The 23,704-nt window shown below is 39.0% G+C and overlaps 1 protein-coding gene across 8 annotated transcripts in view; it reads right to left on the bottom strand.

Moving 5' to 3' along the window:
* ZFYVE26 (zinc finger FYVE-type containing 26) overlaps positions 1–23,704 on the bottom strand; it is a 49,338-nt gene that overhangs the window by 5,486 nt on the left and 20,148 nt on the right. For 2 of the 8 annotated variants that reach the window (XM_048306892.1, XM_048306893.1), the window contains exons 18-38: positions 23,251–23,478; positions 21,738–21,843; positions 20,263–20,999; positions 19,495–19,691; positions 18,521–18,625; positions 17,800–17,922; positions 17,119–17,295; positions 15,719–15,965; positions 14,508–14,606; positions 12,683–12,840; positions 11,593–11,762; positions 10,239–10,267; positions 7,993–8,114; positions 7,685–7,905; positions 6,926–7,073; positions 5,612–5,821; positions 4,566–4,781; positions 2,360–2,557; positions 1,853–2,055; positions 844–985; positions 237–296 (exon numbers count right to left, since the gene is read on the bottom strand). In XM_048306892.1, coding sequence (XP_048162849.1) covers positions 237–296; positions 844–985; positions 1,853–2,055; positions 2,360–2,557; positions 4,566–4,781; positions 5,612–5,821; positions 6,926–7,073; positions 7,685–7,905; positions 7,993–8,114; positions 10,239–10,267; positions 11,593–11,762; positions 12,683–12,840; positions 14,508–14,606; positions 15,719–15,965; positions 17,119–17,295; positions 17,800–17,922; positions 18,521–18,625; positions 19,495–19,691; positions 20,263–20,999; positions 21,738–21,843; positions 23,251–23,478 — 3,896 coding nt within the window. The other 6 variants (XM_048306895.1, XM_048306894.1, XM_048306896.1 and 3 more) reach the window with 6 other exon arrangements.

The following is a 23,704-nucleotide window of genomic DNA, read 5'->3' as shown; positions in this document are numbered from 1 at the left end:
TTTGTAGGACCCAATTAGTTTGGAAATGTCCTACTGAAACAGCATCTTAATTTCTTTACCAAGCTTCCACAAATATATGGACATGTAAGACTTGAACTTGTGACTTTTCTTGCAGGAAGTTTTTCTTTTGGGGGATTAAAATACATTTGGGGGGGAAAAGGCTTTTGTTTAAACAATTGCTGCTTTCAAGAGCTACTTAGTAATAATATTGCTTGTTGTATCAAGTTTTTCCATACCTGGAGAACTCTAAAGGCAATCCCAAACCCCTCCTCAATGTTTTTGCCTTCCAATATGACCTGAAAAGAGAGGCATAGACAAGTCTAGGGATGCACATTCCTTTTTCATTATGTACAGTTAAATAATATTAATGCAAATCCAGATTTTGCCCAGAGGCCAAAAGAAAACACATTACTTCAACAGAAAACAGCACCATCCCAAGAAGCACAGCAAATTATAGGGTCTGCTGTCACACACTGCTTCCCTGAGGGACATTAGGCAATTTACAGATGGAAATGAGCCAAAGTTAAGAATGGTTAGAATAATAGCATTATTTGCCTTGCTTCCAAACATAATGGGATGCACAGTCAAAAGGAATATTAGTATTTGTATTTTGGATGCACTGCCTCTGAAAATTTGAACTTTGAGGAGATGAGCTCTAGGTTCTCACATGTTCTCACATGTTCTCTGCTATTTTGAAGAAAAACATGAATTTTTCATAAATTCATGCACAGGTAACTTGCCCATAAAAATACAAGAAGCTGCTCCAACCATCAAATGCTTCAACCTGCATGACAAGTTAGTATTGATGAAAAATAGAGCTGTGTTTAAAATAGCAATTAGTACCTTGCAAGCAACATCCACTTTCATGTTATTGTTTCCAAAGAGTGTGGGCAAGGAGGAATCTGTCATTTGAGAGGTTCCTGAGCTCTCACACTGATGCAGGAACTTTGTTACTTCCATCTGCAGATCAACTGTATTGATGTGCCTAGATAGTGAAAAAATTCTGACTTTATTTTGCAATAGAGAAAATGTCAATTATTATTTATGTGAACTTACTAATTTCTTCAATATCTTTCAAAAGAAGACATGCTTATAAACAATTATTTTAGTTGCTTTTTGACTTTGTCTATTGTGCAAGTCTGCAGCAGTATTACTTTTCAGATCTGTGCACTTAATGTGCATCACAGGATGAAGCTGAGCAATTATTCACATTATTTCAAAGACATGAGCCAGAGAATCTGGATCCCCAAATAAATATCTGTTCCTGCTTTTCCACCTCATCACACACACTCCCCTCCAGGTTTAAGTTAAGAGTCTAGCCTAAAAAAAAAAAAGAAAAAAGCCCCTGAGAAAAACAGGATATAAAATCCCAAATACAAGAGAGATCTGGCTAAATTTTCACTCTGACTTTTGAATACAGAAATCCAGTTATCTCTGGCACCTATAGATTGTACATAGCACGATGTTTTGAGTTAACCCCAGTAGACAGTGAAGCACTACAAAGCTGCTTGCTTTTTGGAGAGGAAAGGAAGAGGAAAAGAAAAAAACACTTGTGGATTGATGTATAATTGTCTATGCATTGTAGGGTTCTTGTTTGTTTTTTAAATTAAAGGAGGGTAGTCTGATACACATACATCTTTTTAGCAGAAACAATTGCCCATCTCCTGGTTTGGATTGTTGGGGGGAAAAGTGATGGGAATCCTATACTTGTAACTACATAAAAGCTGATTTGGATCAAGGACAACTGTTAAGTGTTAGCTAAAAGTCAACTTAAATGAAACCAATAAAAAACCCCAAAGTCTAAAGCCTGAATTTTCCCTCTTCTCAAACTTAGCTTCTTGTTTATAGATACCTTGACACATCTGTAGCAGACATTTTTTTCCGGAAAGTGAATGCCATTTTTTTCCTTCCTGAACTTCTTGAGACCTCCTGCAGATACACTTTGAGATGGTCCTTGATCTTGAGAAGCCATGTCTGTTTTCCTCCAAGTTCAGTGTATGACTTCGCTCCATGAGTGAAAAATCTAATGCAGGTCATGGCAGCACGGACATGATCCTGGAAGAAATGTACTGAGCACTAAGATGGACCACAGGACACCCCCTTCAGTAATCACTGTCTGCACTAACAGGCTCACACAAAACAGAGCAGGCAATGCTCTGTTTTCTTTAACACAACGTGCCAGATCCATGACATGGATCAGGTCAGCTGTAGTAAGACTCAGGCCTTCCTATGTTTTCTAGGACTGTAAAGAAGCAAAAATATACTCATCCGGCATGCAGGTTTAGACCAAAGTAAATAACCAAAAGTCTGACAGTATTCAGCATTTCACTGTAAGAGATGGCACTGTCCCTCAGCTTACCTTCATGAACTGCTGCAGTTCATATAGAATATGGTAATAGTTCTTTCTTTGCAAGTATTTGCAGGCTGCAATCAAGTAGACTCCCCAGCTTTCCAGCCCTGGATCAATGGTTTCCAGCAAGTTCTCCAACATATGCAGTTTTCCACTTTCATAACTTGGAATGAAGATCCCTTCAATAAACACTTCTGACGGGGATTCCTACACAAACAGAAAGTAGCTTGAAGCAAAGCCACTGTAGTTTATTTATTTTCCTTACGTAATATAAAGGCATATTAAGTGACAGAGATCATAAAATTAATAAATAATTTACATTGGAAGGGATTTCTGGAGGTTATTTTGTTCAAAACCCCATTCAAAGAATGACTTCCAAGTTAGGTCATGCCACTCTGGACCTGTCCAGTCAAGTTCTGAGCACGACAAAGTAGAGTGATTCGACAACCTCCCTGTGGCCCTGTTCCCAAGTCTAAACATATGCACCAGGAAAACCCCCAAACAAACCCAAAACCTTTTTCTTTATATCCAGTTGGAATTTCCCTTTCTCCAATTGTGTCCACTGTCTCTTACCCTTTTACTGGGGACATATGAGATAAGCACGGCTCTATTTTCTCTATAATCACCCGCTTGGTAGCTGAAAACAGCACACAGATCTTCTCTTGCTTTTTCTTCCAGCAGGAAAAACCTAGCTCTATCACTCTCCTCATAGATCAGGCGTTCCAGGCCCCTAGACACTTTGGTGGCCTTCAATTAGACTTGCTTCACTTTGACAGTGTCTGTTTTGTACTTGGCAACCCAGGACTGGGCACAGTTGTTCAGATTAAACTTCACAAGTAGTGACCTTCTTCCCCTGGCCTCTTGACTGTGTTCTTGCAAATGCAGCCTCACACATGCTTCTTTCCACAGTAACATTAATATGTGTCAGCAGGGCCGGCACATATGTTTTAAAGGCTTGATATGAAATTAAAAAAAATTTTTTTTTAATATCTCAGAGTAAGATACAGGCAACAAAGTCTGTACACATAAAATGTATCCAAACAACCAACTGCAAAATGTTTAGTCAGAAGCTTAGTACCTTACAGCTTTTAGGGGAACAAACCCTTCTCTCTTGTTGGTATGATTACTACCAGTACCTTGGCTAAAACTTCCACATCAAATTGTCTGTCTAGAGTATTTTCCAAGTCTGCTACTTAAGAAGTGAAATTACATCACCTATATTGTAAAAATACGCAACTTTTCTTTAAAAGTAAATTTAAACTGATGTAAAGGATACGTTTAAAAAGCTAATTCAGTATGCAGACAACTACAAAAGTTTAGAATGACTGATGGTACAATGAGAAAGCAGAGCTTATAAGGCAACTTAATTTTCTATTAACAAAGCTCATAAGCAGATAAAGATAATGGAAGTTGGTGTTTCAAGTTGTACATTCTCAATAAGAGTTATTTCAAATGACAAAAAAATAATCAGTAATTCAAACCCAAGCACAGCAACTTAAAAAAGGAAACAAACAAAACACCACACTCACAAGCTGGTGAGGTATAATGGATTCACATCTCCTAAGAAGCACCCTTAAAGTCTTAATAAGAACCTGGAATAATTTCTAGGTTTCATTGTAGTTAAGCACCAATAGAACTGTTTACTCCAGAAATACTTAAGTCCTCCTATATTATGCAGTTTCCTTACGGGAGAGCTGGAAACCACTTTTTGGGTTCCCTAGACTTCCTTCCTTCCTCTGTATTTCCTTATATTCCTAATGGTTACAGAAGTGCAAACATAGGTGATCCGATTCAACAAACAATACTATGAGACAGAGGCACAAGGATAGAGAGTAGTGTCTAGTGTTATCTGCATGTTGCAATTCAAAATTTTCCTTCTCTCTTCTGAACTCTATGACAACAGTCCCAGGTTTTCAACTTTGTAGAAAAAAGACAAAGTGCTGTTGATGCAGGACCTCTACAAAAGAACCAAAACGGTACTTTCTCCTCTCTAGAAACCCCTGTTTCAACACAATGGGGAAGAGAGATTAAACACAAGATGTAAAGATCAAAGTTGTTTTTCTGCCTCACTGAATTCTTGTCAGTCACTGGATAGTTTGTATCATAACATTTCAGGACATCAGCAAACTCCTGCACAGATAACCACTCAAACACTGCATGATGCTCACTGCTGTTTTTCAAATTTCAATTTCAGTGTGAAAATTGAATTACTCACCTTATTTAACAAGTGAAGCAGTGCTTCTCTCATACAGTCATGCCTCATGTAAAAGTTTATTATTGCCAGATTAGTGCTGTAACTATGTAAGTAGAACAAGCACTCCTGATAGTAGCTGTTGTGTTGGATCTTCCCCTCACACATCATCTCCAGAGACAGACTTCTTGTTCTCACTGTTGCTTCAAGTTCTCTCAATGTGGCAAAGTAATCATCGTCCTGCCATTAACACAGAGAACCAATAACAGGTGATGAGCAAGAAAAAACCTTCTTTTCAGATAGGTCTTGTCACTCAGCCCTGAAACATTTGTTACTGTTGTGTTTAAAACAGATATTGCTTTAGAGGGGTGAGATTCCAGTAATGTTTTTATAAACACTAGACTGGAACCCTGCTATCAACAGAAGTACTGAATGCTGCTGTAGCCAGCATAGCTGTTTCCAAGGACAGGTTTCTAGGCTTACTTAAAAAAAATTCCAGTGTCAACAGCTACTTCAACAACCCAGTTCAAACAGGCTTTTTTATTCTCCTAAAATATGTACTTGGTCTTTCATCATCATGATTCTGCAGTTATTTAGTACAAAAAGTAATTTTTTGGTACTGAATCAGAATTCCAAACCATTTAATAGTGGTTTTTGATGAGAGGAGTGGGAAAGCATTTGAAAGTCTTTGAACTTCTGCAAAGTTATCAGAGTTTCAGTAGAAAATTTGCATCACTGCAGCATCACAAAATACTGCTGGGATTGAGTTTAGCTTTCCTAGACTGTCGTAATGGTCCATTATCTGGTACAGCCTCTTTTCCCTCCACTAAGCATGTCCCAAATTGCAATAAAATCCTATGATCTGGTTCTCAGGCACCACTTGAATGTAACGAAACAGCTAAAAAATGTCTCAGCAATATTCGGTTTGCAATACACAATCATGACAAAGAAGGAAAAGAAACACCCCAACACCTGATATTGTAAAATGCATTGCTGTAAGGTGTGTACTAAAACACCATTACTTGGCTTTGCCATAGCCCTTCAGAGCAGACAGAGGAGAAGATTCTTACTGCAATGAGTACTGGCTTCACTGTGGACTCCAGGTACTGTATCACATCCTGGACCAGCCTTGAACCATGGTTCAGCTGGTTTAGATCCATAGGTGGCTTTAAACATCGGTTAAACTTCTCTCTTGCTGAATTTAAATTTCCAGCTTTAAGGCAAGCCATGCCCCAGGCATGCCATGCTCCACCTGGATCCAATCCAGATTTTGTAGAAACCTAAATTCAAAATCATTTGTTAATATTACAGCACAGTCCCAGTATAGAAAATAGGAAAAATGGCTTATCACACCGTCTGTGATTCTGACCTTTCCCTTCCTAGAGCACATTTCCCATTAAAAACAAACAACTAAAAAAACACATGAAAAACCCATGCTGATTATTTCCATATTACTGGCACAAAAGGCCAACTACCAAAACACCCCATGATCTCCAAATGTGGAAGTATTTTTTATTGTACAAGTTTAAACTACTGTTTATCTGGGAAACTTCAGTTCATGAGTTCTAAAACAGGACATTTTCACATCTGCTTTTCTAAAGCAGGTGATTTTTACAGAGCAAAATTCATCAGGTTTGTGGTTCTAAAAAAGGCAACAGAACATGCTTCACGAACTGCCAAGATATTTTTTATTTCATACAACTTTGCTGATAAAATTTATTCCTGATTTTCTTTAACAGACCAACTGCTTTTAAACAAGAACTATTTCTGTTCAAATAGGTCATCTATTCTTGCTGTTTATTACTGCTTAACAAATCATAATACTATTTGTAGTATCATAATCCCGTATTTAACAAAGCGCAATGCCAAAACAGAGGCTTACAAAATCCTGGGAGCCAGAGGAAGACGATAAACCACACCAGATGAGCTCTGATGCACAGATTTGCCAACATTGCTGATTTCCAAGTAAATGTTTGGTAAAGGTGCCTTACAAATGTCTGCTGTCAGATTACAGACAAATAGAATCTAACATATAAACTTCAGATAAAGTCCTGCCACAAAGTGTGTGTCATCCCTTCTACTGGCTGCAGGATTCCTCCATTTAATGACTTCCCTGCAGTTAGTCCATTCCAATCTTAACTGTACCAGGAAACAAGGCCACTTATCCTTCCCTTTGGCAGCCTGCTCCACAGCAGGACTTCTCCTCCTCAAAAATTTTTTCCAGTGTTCAGAAAATTATTTCTTCCATGTTTAGAAATTTAATCTCAGTTTGTAACTGTTTAAATATTTTCCATTTCACACATCGCATCCATCTGAATTCAGGAGGGAGGAACACAAAAGCCACTACAGAAGCATTAACACTGACATCCCTCCACTGGCATTACCTCTATAGCTAGTTGATAGTACTCTGCTTCCAAAAGCTGATTTCTCAATCTTGTTACTGCTGCTGGGAGAAGAATCTGATCCAAAGATGGCACTGGACGGTAGGCAGCAGCAACCAAAATATTCAACACATCCACTTTGCTGATGTAGCTAAACAAATACATACACTTTCACTATTATCATACATTAAAGAACTTTATGTCAAAGACGACTCTTAGGACAGTGGTTTCTAACCACCAGTACACAGGCTTCTCTATCCACCATACTATCCCTTTCAGAATATTTGTTATTGTTTGGGGTTTCTTTGCCATGTTCAGTGTAACACACTGACTGCAGACACCAGCTATATGTTACCAAATCAAAACAGTACATGTGAAATTTATATATCACTCCTGCCACCTCAAGCTCTGTAAGACAGGATGTGAGGAAGTGTAAAATGTTCATTTTAAGGAGCATAGGTTTAAAATCCTGTATGAAAATACAGAATGAAAGCAGATACACAACATCAGAAGTAAAATATGTACTCATCTTTGTGAATCATTTCTTCCTAGTCAGAGAATTCTTTCAGTAATCGTTAAGTAGTCATATTACTTGAACTAATATGACTTATTTGAACTTTCACATTATTCCTGCATTATAAACTTCTCATTTAAACTGTCCACAGTACAAACACAAACCCTCCTACCTCCACTCCTCAATGAAAAAAGATAATGCTCGCGACAGTACCTCAATACATCCTAGTGAATATCTGAGTAAGTCACCTGTCACAGAGAGCTAGGTCCTGGCTCCTTCCAGCTTTTACAAACATCATTTTAGCACTGAAAAGCAATTGTTTCATGATGTCCATAAGGAGTCCAGCATCCACCTCAGGATTAGTGAGCCCTTGGGACAACTTGCAGCAGTGTTCTATCAGTTGGTGGCCACACGTTATACTGTCACTGTGCAGGCTAAGGATGGCAATGCATAAGGAAGAGCTGGGAGCCTGACAATTTGAGGAAAGACAGACAAATATAGGTATTGAGGTAGTTCTCCAGTGGACTGCTTATACTGGACTCTCTCCAGACCTCACCTGTTCATAATAAAATTCACTGCGTACAATTTCATTCTCCTCTTCGTTCAGGGAAAAAATCCATTCAAGATCAGTTGCCTTGGGTATTTGTACCACTGTGGAATATTCATTATTAGAAGTTTCTACAGCAAAAAAGAATGTTTACCAGGTAAAATCACTGCACAAGAAGCAACAAAGGACACATAATGCAGAGCATTCCTATCTCTCATAAAACAGTCATTTACAATCCTCTCACGTGCCACTTCCTGCCAGCATCACATGTCCAGCACAGATTACAGAAACATTTCCTTCCCTCAGCAGGTTACCAAACTGTACCTAAACTTACAATCACTGTTACCAAAAACCGGCTCCAGTAACGTATTTTCAAATGATTTTTTAAACTCCTATGTTACTGGGCATCAAGTACAGCAGCCTTCCCTCAGGCAACTTATCATGTATTTCTGAGCAGGAAGGAACTGGAAATAAGAGAGCTGTGGGTTTCAGCTCAAAGGGGAAAATAAAAAAAAACAGTTGTAAAAGTCAGCTCAAAGGGGAAAATAAAAAAAAACAGTTGTAAAAGAAAGGTTAAATTGACTCAACCACCTCTATTTTCTTTCCAAAACTAAGGTGATTTGACCATAGAGTCCAGAAGCTTTAAGATGAAAGATTGTGAGAAGATGATCTAACTCCCAATGTTAAATTTTCATATAAAATAGTACTGCAGAAAATTGGAGTTCAAATCAATGTGATCAAATGATTCAAGAAATACAATTTCTGTGAAAAGTAGTTTTCTTTCCTCCAGATTAAAGAAATAGTTATTTTGAAATTTGTAACCCAGAATAGTTATAAATCAAATACTGTCTGTCATCTGAGTGTAGCTGAGAATGCATAAGCCCTCTGGTGCTCAAGTTTGTGATTGTGGTTCCAAAAAAACAATGGCCAATCTCACAATGGCAAGAAATGGAGAGTAATGACAATTTGCTACTCTTTCCTCTGATCAGCTTCCTCTGGGAAAAAAAATTTAAAAGTCTCAAAACTTACTGGTTTAGATTTTACATCCTTTTTTAGAATGTTGAGTAACTAAAACTGTAGGGTGAATTAAAAAACCAAAGCAACTAAAGCCAACCAAAACCCAACATCCCCCCCATCACTTATCCAAACTGAACTGGAAACTGAATTGGCAAAAATAAACTAGGCTAGAAAACATTTGATAAGCCTTCTTCACAGTCTTATCAGATAAGTTAGAAAAGCAAAATAAAACTCTTTCCCTCTTAAATCTCAGGATTTCCACATTCCTCTTATCCACTCTTACTGAATGGATCTCATAGGTCCAGTGATGTGTAGCAATGCTACACAAAAGCTGCATTTCAGCTGTTTCAGTCTTGAAACAAAGGTAGCAGTAAAGCAAACTGCCACTAACAGCAGAGGAAAAAATGCTCAAATAGCCCATCATACTTAAAAAAGGAACAAGTGAGGAAAAGTATTCATATTTGCTTTGTAGAACACACACACAAATGCAAATTTTGCAGCATGTTTCATGCTACTGTTATAAGCACTTCAAATAACTGTGTCTTGTCCTGACAGAATTTGACATCGCTGTAGGAAAAGTTTGCAGAATCACCTGAAACACCAGAATTAGCAAAACCAGTAAATACCTTCTGAGGAAAAATGACAGAGAAATAGTCAATTAAATTTTGGTATTGTTCCTGAAGCTTTATGGTATTAGATGTGGAAACTGAGTCACCAAAGAGCAATTATTGTATTCACACAAGCAGCACAGGAGATGGAACTCAGGACACAACCAGACCCATGAGAGGGCCTCACCCTGTGCTACATACAGGCAGCATGGGGTATGAAACACCACAGCACACTGCAGTGGTATTCAAATTTGTATTTTCATGATTTATAAAAAGAGGATCACTCAGCACTGCTCCATAGTGGGCTAATTAATTCCTACTCATACCACTGCCTCTCACTGACTGTTTCTAGAATGCAAAGTGGATTCTCCAACTGTTTTTCAATTCCTTTCTTGAACATCCATCCAACACATTCAATATTGGCTCAGATATCTCTCCTAAGTCTCAAGTTCCATTCACAGAAGTTTGAAACACTAAATTTCAGCCTGCACACGCAAAACCCATCAGCAGTATTTTGTAAATGAAGTTTTGATCACCCTTTAGCCACAACTAGGTGTATCAGCTTCCAGTATCTAACTGCTAATCAGGCACTTTAAAAAAATCGAGGTTTAACATTACTCCATTCCTTACCTTCCACTTGGTCCTGCTCTTCTTTTCTGCTGTAATAAAATGACAGAAAGAACCATCATGCCTACCCCAGTACACTGGGAGAAACATGGTTTTAAGGGAGACATCAATACAGCTAGCCTCCTCAGAACACTGTAGTGTAAAAAACCAACATCTATCCCTACCTGTCCCCTTCAACACATTTCCCTGCCTCTACCTCCTTCTGTTTGGAAATCTAAGATCCTGCCTCTGCATTGTTGAATTTCAACTGCACTAAGAAATTGGTTCTTACCACCTTCTGTAGGAATAGTACTGCTGCACACATCATAAAAAAGCAGACACTGAGAACAAGAACTGCCCAGTATCAGGACATGTCAGAGCTAAAATGAAGTCTTTGGTATCCAGGTCTCAGTCCTCGAGATTTATTTGGGTTTGATACACAAACAGGGCGAGTATGAAAAACCGCAGATAGTTAATTAAAACCTGGCAGGTGGCATTCAAGCTCAGTGCTGGGTGCTGCTGGCCTAATCTGGCAGTGTGAGCAATCATTCTGACACAAACTGTTCACCTGCAAGTGACTGCTTGTTTTTTCACAGATTCCTCTTCAGATCTGCACAGATTTGCTCTTTTCCAAGGAAGCCTGCTGATACTGCCATAGCAGATACTGCTATGTTCAGGCTTGATAGGAAAAGGGGAAATGCATCTGAAAGCATGGCTGGAAAAGGTAAAATCTTACTCTCTGTGACCCTGTCAAGACCACTCAAGGTCACAGAGAGTAGAACTCTTTCCAGCTGCACTTTTCACCAGCTGGCCTGTGTCCACACAATGAATTTCAGTCCAATTCTCAGCTGAAAGCAACTACATAATGAAAATCTGTCATCACAGCTGTCCCTTTTATTAAAGGCAGTTTCAAAGCCTATCTAATCAGGAAGTTGCTTTTTAATTCCCAAGAGTTCAGGGGGTCATAATCAAGGGATTATGGAATAACTAAAACACTGATACGTTCAGCAGAGCTAGTCAACAAGCAATATTAATCCAGGAGCTGAGTATACTGCAAGGAACTTTGTCACACTGTAGCAATTTGTGCTATGTTTTGCATCAAAGCATTCAATTCTTAGGTTAGTGATTAACTGATGCTAAAGAATTATTTATACTTAAAGAATTAAAGAATTTGTTGCCTGGCACTCTAATGTTCTTTCCAATGTGAAAAGTAAACTGAGGAGGAACATTCCCACACCTACCAAACCTAAAAATCCCAACAGCTGGAGGCCAAAAAGCTGATGTTATGTTATCCAGATAAATCCAAATGCTTATGTCTCTCTTATTCCATTCATGCACTCTGCTGAAACTTGAGGAGAACTAGGACAGAAGGACTTACGTGCTTGTGTCTTGCACCAAGCCAGGCACGTTTTCTCTGTTGTAGTAGCTATAGCATTGATCACACACACGAGACAGATTTTCTCTGCAAGCTTCTATTTCCATTTTCTTGGTGGAGCAAGAGCTGCACACCAGCCTGCCACAGCGCCTGCAGTGATGGCGCCTGTTAAACTAAGCAAAAGAGGTCATGGATGAGCCACAAAGAGAATTTACTGAAGTCCTCTCCTGTATCTCTCCACACTCATGAGTAAACTTACTCCATTTGAAGAGAGGAAACACCATGCAGGACAAGGCTTTTCAGAATTATACAGCGACTGATTCTCCCTGTTAAAATTCCTTTTTGAAGAAGGCATAGTAAATAAAAAAAAAAAAAAAAAATCAAGCCCCAAACCCAGAGGCCAGTATTTAAAATATGTTTGCAGCAAGCCTTGAGCATTCTATTACTTCAATTATCCCAGTTTTGATCACAAAGCTAATTAGATCATGCCCTGGAAAAGTCAAAAGCTGTAGACTGTTTTTCTGATACCATTGTAGTAATTTCCAAATTCAAAAGCAACAGATACTTTTGAGAAAACAGTACTGTTTCTAAGCAGTAGAAGATAACAGACTGCCAGCACACCTGCATAATTAAAAATTAATCTTCTTCCTTAGAGCATCAATGCAGTTGCTCAAGTACTCTGTGAAACAATAGGTTTTATAAAAGTGTAACCAACAGCAAAGATTTAATTTTCTATACTTGTAATCTGAATCTTACAGTGATCACGTTATTTCTTGCCAGCACAGTCAACTAGACAGCTGTTGTTAAACATTTTTGAGATCCCATAGTTGTCTTCTGTCTGATGACGAGATTTCCTCTTTAGGCTCTATCACTTCACAGAGCTCTGCAAGGAGCTAACTGTTGCCAGTCTCCTTGACCACTCTAAATAAAAACCAATGGTTAAATACCAAAGGACTGGCAATCTCATTGGGCCTATGGTGATGCAGACAAACCTGCTAAAATAGCTTGGGTCTTTCAGGAAACAGACTATGAGGAAGCGTTCATATTAAGGTCACAGTTCTAGGAATGTCTGTACTCCATTTTTGCTCCTTACCATAGTAAAGCGTTCAGTTTTGCAAACCATACATATCGTTTCAGTGCCATCAGGTATCCATTGCTGCTTTGGTGGTGGCTTCTCAGGAGGCACAAATTCTTGAGGAAACAAGTTCTGCTGCAGACTTCTGTCTCTGGGACTTGCAGATATGGTTACACCTGAAAATGAGCCAGGCCAAAAAAAAATGGAATGGGATTTAAGCTGTTTAATAGCATCTCAGAAAACTCTATAGACTTAATGAGGCTATAAGAGCTTTCTGCCTCACAAGCTGACTATCATTATCTTTCAGCTAGGCATGGCAGAATAACATTGTGTAAGGAATATATATGCTTTAAACTAGGATTGTAAGATTGTAAACTTATAGCACTTCAATGCTCATAAGCAAAAGTACATGCTTATTAAGATACCTTTACCATAACAATTAGAGAGGTATAAAACAACTTGTCAACATCTGTTCTTGTATTACATGCAGAGACTTGGAGAAGGAAGAAAAAAAAATACCATGGTCATTGGATACCAAAAAGCAATATAGCATAAAACAGAATCTTAATTATACCCAGTGTTGACACTCCTGAAGATGGGGAGTTTCCTTTGTTATCTTAGGAGAGATGTGCTATGACTAGCAACAGCATATTCCTCCCTATTCCGGTCCCCTTTTCAACCTACAGTGGGGAAATCAGTTCACAGAGGCAGGAATTTAAGTCTGGCCTTTGGGATCTTTGACCCCGACAATGAAATACTCATTGAATGAAGTTTACAGTATTAGATAGGCTTTTAGTTCATATGATGTGAGTCAGTTACACAACAGATTAATGGAAAAGTTCAACATGTCACTGCAGCCCTGCAAGCCACCTTCTGTGTACATGAATATGCAATTAAGAAGAACAAAAATCTCCATTTCACTAAAGCTAACTAATTCTCATTCAAGTAGGTATCAGATTGCAAAGAAACATTAAAGGACAATGCATTCAAGTTTCCTAACAGGAATAGAGATATTAAGCTGACCATTATAAGAAAAAACTGAAGAGCTACACAGCCCAATCCGAAACACTGCTATCCCTTCCTGTAAGCAAGAAGAGTCTTCAGTTCAGGATACAGAACCGGGAAATAGTTCAGACACACTAAGCTGTAGATCAGGATATCATTCTGCAGTTCTAGTTCAGACCCATCACTTGCTGAGAATCATCATCCTTGGAGGTCTGAGGATATTCTTGGTTAGTCTTTCCCTGAGAGCATACACAGACTGTGCATCTCTTGCATTAGTTGCTGAATAGAACCTACAGAAGAATTTTTGGTTGTATCTTAGCTACAAATATTCTCCAGTTGTTTTGGCTTAAATTACTTAGTTTCCATTTTTTTGTGTCTGAGGACTGTGAATGGAGCCTGCCAGAGAATACAAGGTATGCTATTTTCCTCAGGTCACAAGAGGGATCCTAGGAAAAAAAAAAATTCAAGGACCAAAAAATTCAAGGACCATAGAATGGTATACCCAGTGAATGAACTGGGGGAAAATGGCTGGGAGAAGCTGATCTCTGCTGGAGAATGGGTTGGGTGTTGGTCAGCAGGTGGTGGGCAACTGTATTATACAGCATCTGTTTTTCTTGAGCTTTCTTCTTTTTTTCTCATCTCCCTTTTCATCATCATCATCATTATTATATTTTACTTGATTTCAGTTACTAAACTGTCCTTACCTCAACCCACAGGTTTTACCCTTTTCCAAATCTCCTCCACCTCCCACCTGTGAAGGGGCTGGTGGGAGAATGATCAAGCAGCTGTGGTTGCTGCTAAGGTTAAACCCCAACAAGGACCAGGGTCTTAACCTTACCAGTAAAGCTGCCAGGAGATAGTTCTGATGATCCTGATTTAGACAATGCTTCACGCTCCAATACCTGATTGAGACTTTCTTGGATACGTATCAGAGAATCTAGGCCAAAGGGAAGAAAGGGGAAAAAGAAAATCAGAGGACAATACTGGCCAATACATCTATCTGTTTTCAAGAAGATTAGAGGAATCCATTCACAGGAGTATGTAAGAATGTCAGCACAAAACAGGACTACCTATGTAATCACAAATAACTGTTTGCATGAAAATTAGTCCACAGCAATTAATGCAAAACTATACAAAATTCAATTACTTAAAAAACAAAGAAAAGGATCCTTATCAAAGCAATGGAGTAATGATAGGTAAAGGAACAATACAGCAGAGATGTGAAAACAATTGGTTGACACAAGATGCTCATGGCAAATATTAAATGCTTCACATTGCAGCAGAATGAACATTCATACTTGCGAAGTTATAGATAATTTGGCAAGAAGAGATAGGTAAGTCTGATGCTTTTATGTTAGCAAGACCTGCATCTTTAAATCACAAAATGAAGTCAACACTTGGAAACTGGCATAATGCAAACTGGTACCATATCAGCAGGTATAAATAGATACAGATAGGTACAGAACCATACGTTTTTAATACAGTGACATAAAAGTATTGCAATGGATCTGCAGCACCCTCTGCTGTTCCAGTCGTAAACCTTAAAAGAAGCCAGGTGCACAAGACTCAAAGACAACATGGATGCGAAGGGATTGGCAAACCAGAAAGGAGAACCATAATGAGATTGTTAAACAGAACTACAAGTAGAAGTTTTCTATATGAAAAAGGAATAGGACTATGGTAGGAGGAAATATTACAGAAAACTAAATCCCCATTCTATTTGAGGGAAGATGCAGTTGGCTGCAGGCTTTAGAAGCGCTTAAGTTGTCAGTGACTTTGCATTAAACAGAAGTAAAATAAAACTGATCAGTATTATACAGGAAAAGAAACCTCAGAAAAGAACAACAGAGCAACAGAGAATATCTGAGAAACTTTTGAAGCTGTTGGTCCTTGAAAACATCCATTTACAAGAAAGGCAAAGACTTTAAGAACACATTCTGGGCTAGAGGGAGACAGGAGGCACACATCTAAAAAATGTTATGGCATGATTGCTGAAATTATTTTGGCCCTTCCTTCTCAAATGAAACACAGCATCAGATAGACAGTTACCTGATCTCTTTTCTTTTAATGTGAAAGGGAAGTTGAGAGCTTTTTCTGCATACTTGGAAAGCAAATTGTCAATGTCTTCTACAGTAAAACCGAGTTCCTGCCCAGCTAAGAGCTGGTGCAGTGTCTCCACAGCAACAGCTACCCAGTCCACCTTCATATTCATGAGAAGCTGTTCCAGCATGAGCAGTGGCCTTGAGGAGAGGTGGAAGTAGTTAACACGGGAGAGCTCAGGCAGAGTCAGCAGCACCTGAAACACAAGGAAAAAAGTGTATCATAAAATTAGACACCTTCAAATCTGTGTTTCTGTGAGATAAAGAGAAGAAACTAGAGCAACAACTTATGCAGAGAATGAAATAACAGCTGGAAGTCGAAAAAAGGAGGTGAGACTTCTCAGACCAATTCCTACTTACAGAATTACTGAATGGACTTGCAGAATTACTTAGCTTCCACTTTCCATTCTATAAAAGACTGACTCATTTCAGAGGATATCGAAGAGTGGAAAACCTTTTGTGACCCTGTGACAAGTATGTTTTAGGAGAGTATAGCACATTCTCTTATTAAAATAAGCTTATAAAAAGCATATTAGCCCAATTCTTATCCTTCCGTCATTTGAGGAAATGTTAAGAGGAGAAAATAAGAGCAATTCTTCTCTAGATGGACTTTTCAAATTAAGTCATGTCTTCAGAAGGAACAAGTAAGGAAACAGGCAGCCCAGCAAAATACCATTTTGGAACACATGGAGCAAGCTGCTGTTTGCAGTCCTACACCAAAACAGACATTACCAAAAGCACTGCATTTTGTTTACATGTAACACATTAAACTAAGGTAATCTGTGGATTAATGCATCTATTCCCAGGCTGAGCACAGAACCTGTGTGGCTTCTGTAAAGGCAGTGGCCATCCAGAAAGAAGAGTGATACTGTCTACCTCTGGAAGGCACCTGGAGAAACATGAAGTCAAAGACCACCATACAGGTGGGCATATGTAGGACACCTGGTGTTACTGACACAGAGAGTAAGTTGAGGATATTTCCTTCTTCAATTGGGACGAAAATAGCAACTGCTTTGATAAACTCCACTATTTTATTTTATTCCACCCTATGCTCTTTCAGCCTGTGTGCTCCTCCACTCCCCACAGCTCAAACACAAGACTTCTTTGTTCACATTGAGAGTTACAACCACCTCATAACATGGAAATGCAAAAATGGAGAAGTGGAAGAGAAACTTTAAGCCATTTCTAACTTTCCTTTGGATCCTGAGACTCAGGATCTTAGACCTTACGTGGTGAGAATGCTCTGGTAAAACCTACAGGCTTTTTATATTATGGAAATATTATGCATTACAAAATTACTTATACAACTGTTTTTTGCTGCTAATCCCTCAGGGTAGGGGTTTTACTGACCTTTGATCCTATATAGAGTGCCTGGATTTCATTTCGGCGTGCTGTTGTCAGACTGGAATAGAAGTGAGCTGTGAGGTAATCAGCCAAGAAGTGAGAGGCTGCCAAGTTCAGATGCTGGTCAAGGGACTGTTCACTGATGGCAAGGCAAACACCAGGGTCTTCGATTCTTTGTAAAAGCTACAAAACCAAACAAAACACAGTGAAACCCTACAACGCTCCTGGAAGGCAGCCTTCTGTCCATGACAGATTATTACCCTACAATGTTCCAGAAAGCAAGTTATCCGCTCTCTAAGTGACAGTTCCATCTTTATTAAAATCAAAAAAGTTCACACCACTAATTTGGGCACTGAAGCACAACTGACCAATTCATATTATTGGTTTCACTCCTGTATCTTCTGCTTAAGCAGCAGTGACATGCTTCATTATGCTTTTTCAAATGAAAGGAGCCTTGTATTTCCATGTAAGTGACATTTATGCTATTAGGTCCAAGAACTAAATTGCCAAGCTGGATTTTCACTTAAGCAGAATAGGGGAGAGCTAGGATCCTGAAAGCTTATCTAAGCAAATAGCATCTCTTAAGGGTGGAACCAAAAAGACCATGAAAACACACAAGAAGGCAGGGAAAACAGTTGTCAACTTATTTGACCTATGGATATAAGGCTGAGAGTACCTTGCTATTACCTGCAATGCCTTTTCCATGTCTCCCACCTCCAGTAAGTGGAGGAGGTGCTCACGGTGAAGGTTGATCAAGTCTTCTCTTGGGACAGGATACAAGTGTTCCCATTTCTCACACAACTCATAATCCTAAAGAATTTAAAAAAAAAAAAAAGTAAAAATAAAAGAAATTAAAGGACAAACTCTACCCTCCCTGATACAGTTGTTTCTCCCAAAGTTCTGTTCAACTTCAACAGATTCTGTAGCTTAGACTCCTCTCCCAGATGAAAAAAAATAATTACATTGACAAGGGAAAAAGATGATAGTCAATTTTGTCAGTCACAGCCTGTATTTAAAACACCTTGTTTACCTTACAGTAAACAAGTTAGTTTTTCAGAAAGACACTTAAAGCCAACCAGATTTACAATATTAGCATTTACCTAATAATCAAATGTATATTATGACCGAAGTCATGCTATTTTAAAATCTTCAGAATTGTAAAAGAAAATAACAGGTTACATCTCAGAGTAAGAATTATAACTTAAACTTAAGAATTATTAACTACATGTAAACCTTGATATTAAACACAGATCTGTATTTGTTTCTGTAGCACAGAACTGAGTAAAGGAATCCTTCCCCCCCAAGGTAATCTCCACTAATCATTGTTTTAAGATGCCATTTCAACGAATTTATTTACTCAAATTTTAATGCATTCTAATTCAACAAAATTCACATGATGATGTCTAACCTTTGCTTTCAGAATGATATTCATGACAGCCTGGGGGTCATCAGTGCAGGCTTTTTTCAGATCCTGCCAGTCATTCCACAATGGTTCATTTTGCACATTCAAAATCTGAAAAAGTTAATATTGAGTAGCACAAATTCCAGAATTTTAATTTATGGCAATCAATAGCCTAAGAAAACAGCTGAGCTGATCACATCAAGAGCTGCTTCATAGAGAGATAAAGTCAAAAAGGAGATCCACATTTATCTCTAGCCCTTTTCAGGGATGATGTAATGCCCTTGCACTCCAAAAAAACTCCACATTCTCACAGATGTGAGTCTATAAAGCACATTTATAAGGGAAGGTTTTTGAAAGATTAGATGGCAATAATTATGGATGTAAAAGCACACATTTACTGCAGACATTGCTGGCACTAACAGAGAGACAACTGAGCTGTCAGTTAGCAGAACTCCCACCAGACAGAAATCAGCAGGGATGGCTTCTTTTTTTGCTGTTTGGCTTTTCAGTCTGTGCTGAACTCCAGGCCAGCCTGTCTGACTTAACCTGGGTATCTGCACCACCCCGCAGTTAGAACTGACTGCAATACAAACTTGCTCCTTGGACCACTAGTCTTGCACACCCTCTGCATTTCTCAAACTTATAAAATGATTAACTGCCATGGAAAGCTTCCAGAGGCTCTACAATTTGCATAGAATGGAAAATACTCTGCAAAACAATCAGACTCCCATGAACGTTTATATTTAAACATGTTTGCAGACCTGAATGCTAATAGGAGATGGGAAAGTTATGAAGGATGGAAGCTGGGTGTTAATTGGATACTACAGCACTTCACATGAACTGTTTTCGATAGAAGACTTGAAAACCTCTCATGATCAAAATAAGAACCAACTTTTCAGAAAAACTTTTCAGAAGGCAAGCAATATTTGCTTCCTGCTGCCTATTTCATCTCACTGGTTACTTGAAGAATGACTTTGTACCTTTTGATAAACCTCAAGTTCCTTCTTCCTGCTCTGTAGATTGGCTTTTAGTTCATGAGGTATGCCCAGATCAGAAATGCAGTAAGCTAGAATTTCCAAACAGGCATCGAGGGGCCATTTGTCCAGACAGCGCAGGGCCAGTCTACTTCTCAACACTGCATTTTTTACTGGGAACAAGTATTGCCAACCATCTTTATCTGTGGAGGAAACAAAACACTAATTTGAAATTCAGTTTCTGTAATTCAGAAAATTTTTAAAAAATCCTCACTGGATCACACTAACAAAAGAAACAATGACAGGGCTGAAAAATCTTTGTAAGAGTCATCCCAAGCATCAGATTCTTGGGAAGCATCCAAAGTTAGCATCAAATACTTACTATTCAGACTCCAAAAAGGCACCTTTCACAGGACACATCATCCATGCATGACAATGACACTGCTGTTAAGAGATGTTCTATTAACAGTACAATGATTACTGTGTCCTGATGTATTCAGCTCTTCACATAAAAGTAACACCACAGATTCATTCCAGTTCTCTTGTACTAAATTGGACATTTGCACATTTGTGAAACAGAAACTACACCATCAGAGAAAGCAAATTCAGGATGAAGGAAGGAAAAGGAACTATTTCCATCTCTGGATTTGCCCAACGATCACTACTTTAGTTTCTACCTCTTGATCCAGGCTGCATTCTTTATTTAAAAAAAAAAAAATTAAAGAAAAAAAGACGAAAAAAAGACAAAAAAAAGCCTGACCTAATCCTTCTTACCTTCAGCAGCTGCACAACTCAGCACAGCATCCTTCACATTGACCACTTCCTCCACATCCTGACTGTACAGATCCAAGACCTTCATAGCTCTGTCCCAATCCTTTGCAGCAAGAGCTTGTTCAAAGACTCCCATTAATACTTTAACAGCTGTGGTGGAATGTAATCCTAGGAGAATCAGAGACATGTATGTCTTGCCAGAGAAGACAGTAGCCAAACTGCTACCTTCCTCTTGATTCTGAAGCGGGTCAAACATAGCAAGAAGAAATCGTTCCAATATTGGAAAGTCCTTCAACAACGCCTCACACTCCCTGGAAATCTGTTCCAAGCCTAAGGGCACCTCCCGTTTGCCCCGAAATTCCATCCAAGACAGACTTGATTTGTGAATTTTCTGTATATTAGATGCACTTAGACATGCCACTGTAGCCATTAGCTTCGACTGAGACTTCAGGAAGTCCAGGGAGGAGGCAGTCAGTGTGTGCTGGCTCAAGTCATTCAGAGAGGATGTGGCCTGAGTGGAGATGTCCTCGGAGGTCACTGCAGAATTGTGAACAGGCATTTCAACATCTGGCAGGCAGTGGTAGGCACACTGGTGTGTCAAGTTGCTGATGTTTGTCAGAAGAGACTTTGCCTGGCTGTTTTGCCTTGCACTGCACAAGGACAGTGGTTCACAGCAAGAGTTAACAATAACTTGCTGCACATTCAAGTTTAACTCTTCTTTAGCCAAGAGAGAAGAAAGTCTGTAGGATTGAAAACAGAACCAGCTTACCCAGCACATGCAAAAGGTACTTTACAATTACATACTTTCATAAATCTTCCAAATGCTTTGGGAACACAAGCCCCCTAATATTCTTCACAGATACATACACAAGAAAATTACATACACTATTTTAACTCAGAGCTTATGCTGCCATTCCTTTACAGCAAAGGAACTTACTCCTCAAACACTGACTTTTACCTAAATGCAAGCTACTAAAACAGTTCACCATTTGTACTCATCTTTTTAAAAGCTACCTCATCAAATTAGACAGTTTCCATGCCAGTCTAATTTAGTAGTTGAAATGGAAGGAGTCTAGATTATCCAGTTTACCTGCTGATCAGGGCAAGAGTCATGCCCAGTATTCTTAATAAGACCTACTGGCCTATTTTATTGTATTACACTGCCAAGCTGCAAGTGCATTCCTCTGAACTGTCACACAGCTGAAAAAAAAATCCACATAGATTCACTCCACAACAGACAGTAATTTTTAAAAAATGGAGCCACTCTTTTCCCAATTAAAAATCTTCAGGTTGGTGGAGAAGGCACTGACTAAGTTCCTCCCTGCACACCAATCCTTGCAGCATCAAGTGATGAGCTGGTGGGACACAGCAGGCTGTATTACCTGTGATAAGTAGCCAAAGAACTTAATCGTGGCTGAAGTTCAAAGTCACCAATACCAAAATAACCTACAGAAGTACATAATCTGAAAAGCACCAACCTGTCAGGATGAACTTGTCTCTCAAAAACAAGCTGGGAAAGCAGCTGAGATGGACTCTGCTGTAACAGCACAAAAGGGTTTCCCACTTTCACTTCTGCAGATACATCTTGGGGAAAAAAACACCAGAATATTTATTATAATACAAACACATTAGCTGAATACACTAACCAACTTTTATTTTAGGAATATAAATTTTAAGGCCCTGAGTCTGAAACCTCTTTGACTAAATCCACAGGGTTATAAATTCACATTAGAATGGTAAAATCCAGAGTCAGTGGCAAGGCATTTGTGATTATGATGCGCCTCTCAGTCTTGGCACCACTGGCTCACATTACGTTGGACTTATTACCAAAACAGGTAGCATGAAAAATCTTTGGCCTTTAAGCAAGATCTAGGTTCAAACAGTTTATTTCAAACTTTCACCAAAATATGTATTTGTGGTGAGAAGTAGGAAACGTGCAGAATTAGTTTCTGATGAGTCTCTGGATGTAAATTAGTGAGTCCATGCTCTATCAAAGTCAGTTAGCAAGGGCAGAGGGAATTCACAGGTGTACACGTACTTTTACAAAAGGAGTGAAACCCTGCCCACTACTGCTGAAAAGCATTTGTATCCACTACTGAGTTATGTCAAGTAACTTTGGACACATTCTCCTAAGTTTACCTTTTCCTTTCATCTAGCATTTCCCCCAAACTCATCCTGCCCTTAAATATTTTTGTGCAATTTTTGGCTTTGGCAGTTAGTCAGTGAGGACTAAATCATGTCCTTACAGAAGTTACAGTTGGCATGGCAGCGACCTGAGCTGAACCAGCATGTCTGTAAACAGATCTTTGCCCTTTTTTCTCATCCTCTTGGGAAGGTATTCCCTGAAATCAGTACTGTGGTATTTTACATTAGTGCAGCTCAAATAGTGTCAACTTTAAAACACAGATAATAATTTCTTACTCCTAGCACAGTGAATTGTTCTGCTCTTCTGTCAGCTTTATGTGCTGACGGTACATTCCTTTTCATGGACCACCATCATCTGCTGATTCTATAAAAAAATTCTGCCTGGTTACCCCTGCATGGCCTTCTACACACTCTTCTTATCCCTGTGGAGCAGCAGGGTGCTTGCTGCCTCTAAGGGAGCTGTAAATTATACAGTATGCTGATCCACTGGATGGAAAAATCAATCTTGCCTTACAGGGGGTAGTGCTAAGAATTTCTGGACATCAACGTTTGTTTGTTTTGTCCAAGTGGAGTGCAGAGTCTGGGTCAGTTAGCATTTCTGGGTCAGTTCAAATTTTCCCACTGACATAAACTATTTTTATGTTAGCTGTGGGTGGCCTAAGTGTTATGAAATAAAAGAAAAAAAAGAAGTAATAATCAGTTGAAATCAAAAGACCTGACTATGCACAGGTAGGAGGTACATTTGGCAAGGAACCATTTTTGCACAATTACTTTCCAGAATTAAGCCACACTACACAGTCTGAATATCTTCACCTAGGCTCAGACTTTCCAGCAGAAACCCCTTACCCAGCTCTGCATTCAGGCTTCGTAACACCACAGCAGCCAGTGTAGTGATGTAGTCAAGGAAGGCCTTCACAAAGTTTGTCTGCATGTTGTTCTCTGGCATGGTTTGGGTATGCTGGTCAAGAGTTCTCAGCAGGCGCTGTGTTTGATTCCAAACCAGGTGCTTCTCCAGCTCCATCGGTTTGAGAGAGCCCTGCTCCACCAAGGTGCCAAGCAGACTCCCTTTAGAGTCTGGTTTAAGAGAACAGACATGCACCCAAGATTCAAGGATTAAATGTCAAGAAGAAAGGAGGCAGAGGGGTGGGGGAGAAAGAGAGAAATGCTTTAGCTTAATTTCCTCTCCACAATTATATATCTCAGTATAGGCATTATAATTTAACTGAAAGCAAGAGAAATTTTCACTATAAGCATTATAATTTAATTGAAAGCAAGGGAAAATTTCACAGCAGAATAAAAC

Source organism: Corvus hawaiiensis, chromosome 6 (assembly GCF_020740725.1).
Source record: "Corvus hawaiiensis isolate bCorHaw1 chromosome 6, bCorHaw1.pri.cur, whole genome shotgun sequence".
Classification (NCBI taxonomy): Eukaryota; Metazoa; Chordata; class Aves; order Passeriformes; family Corvidae; genus Corvus; species Corvus hawaiiensis.
Note: the sequence above shows the minus strand (reverse complement) of the source record. Positions and strands in the feature narration are given on the sequence as shown.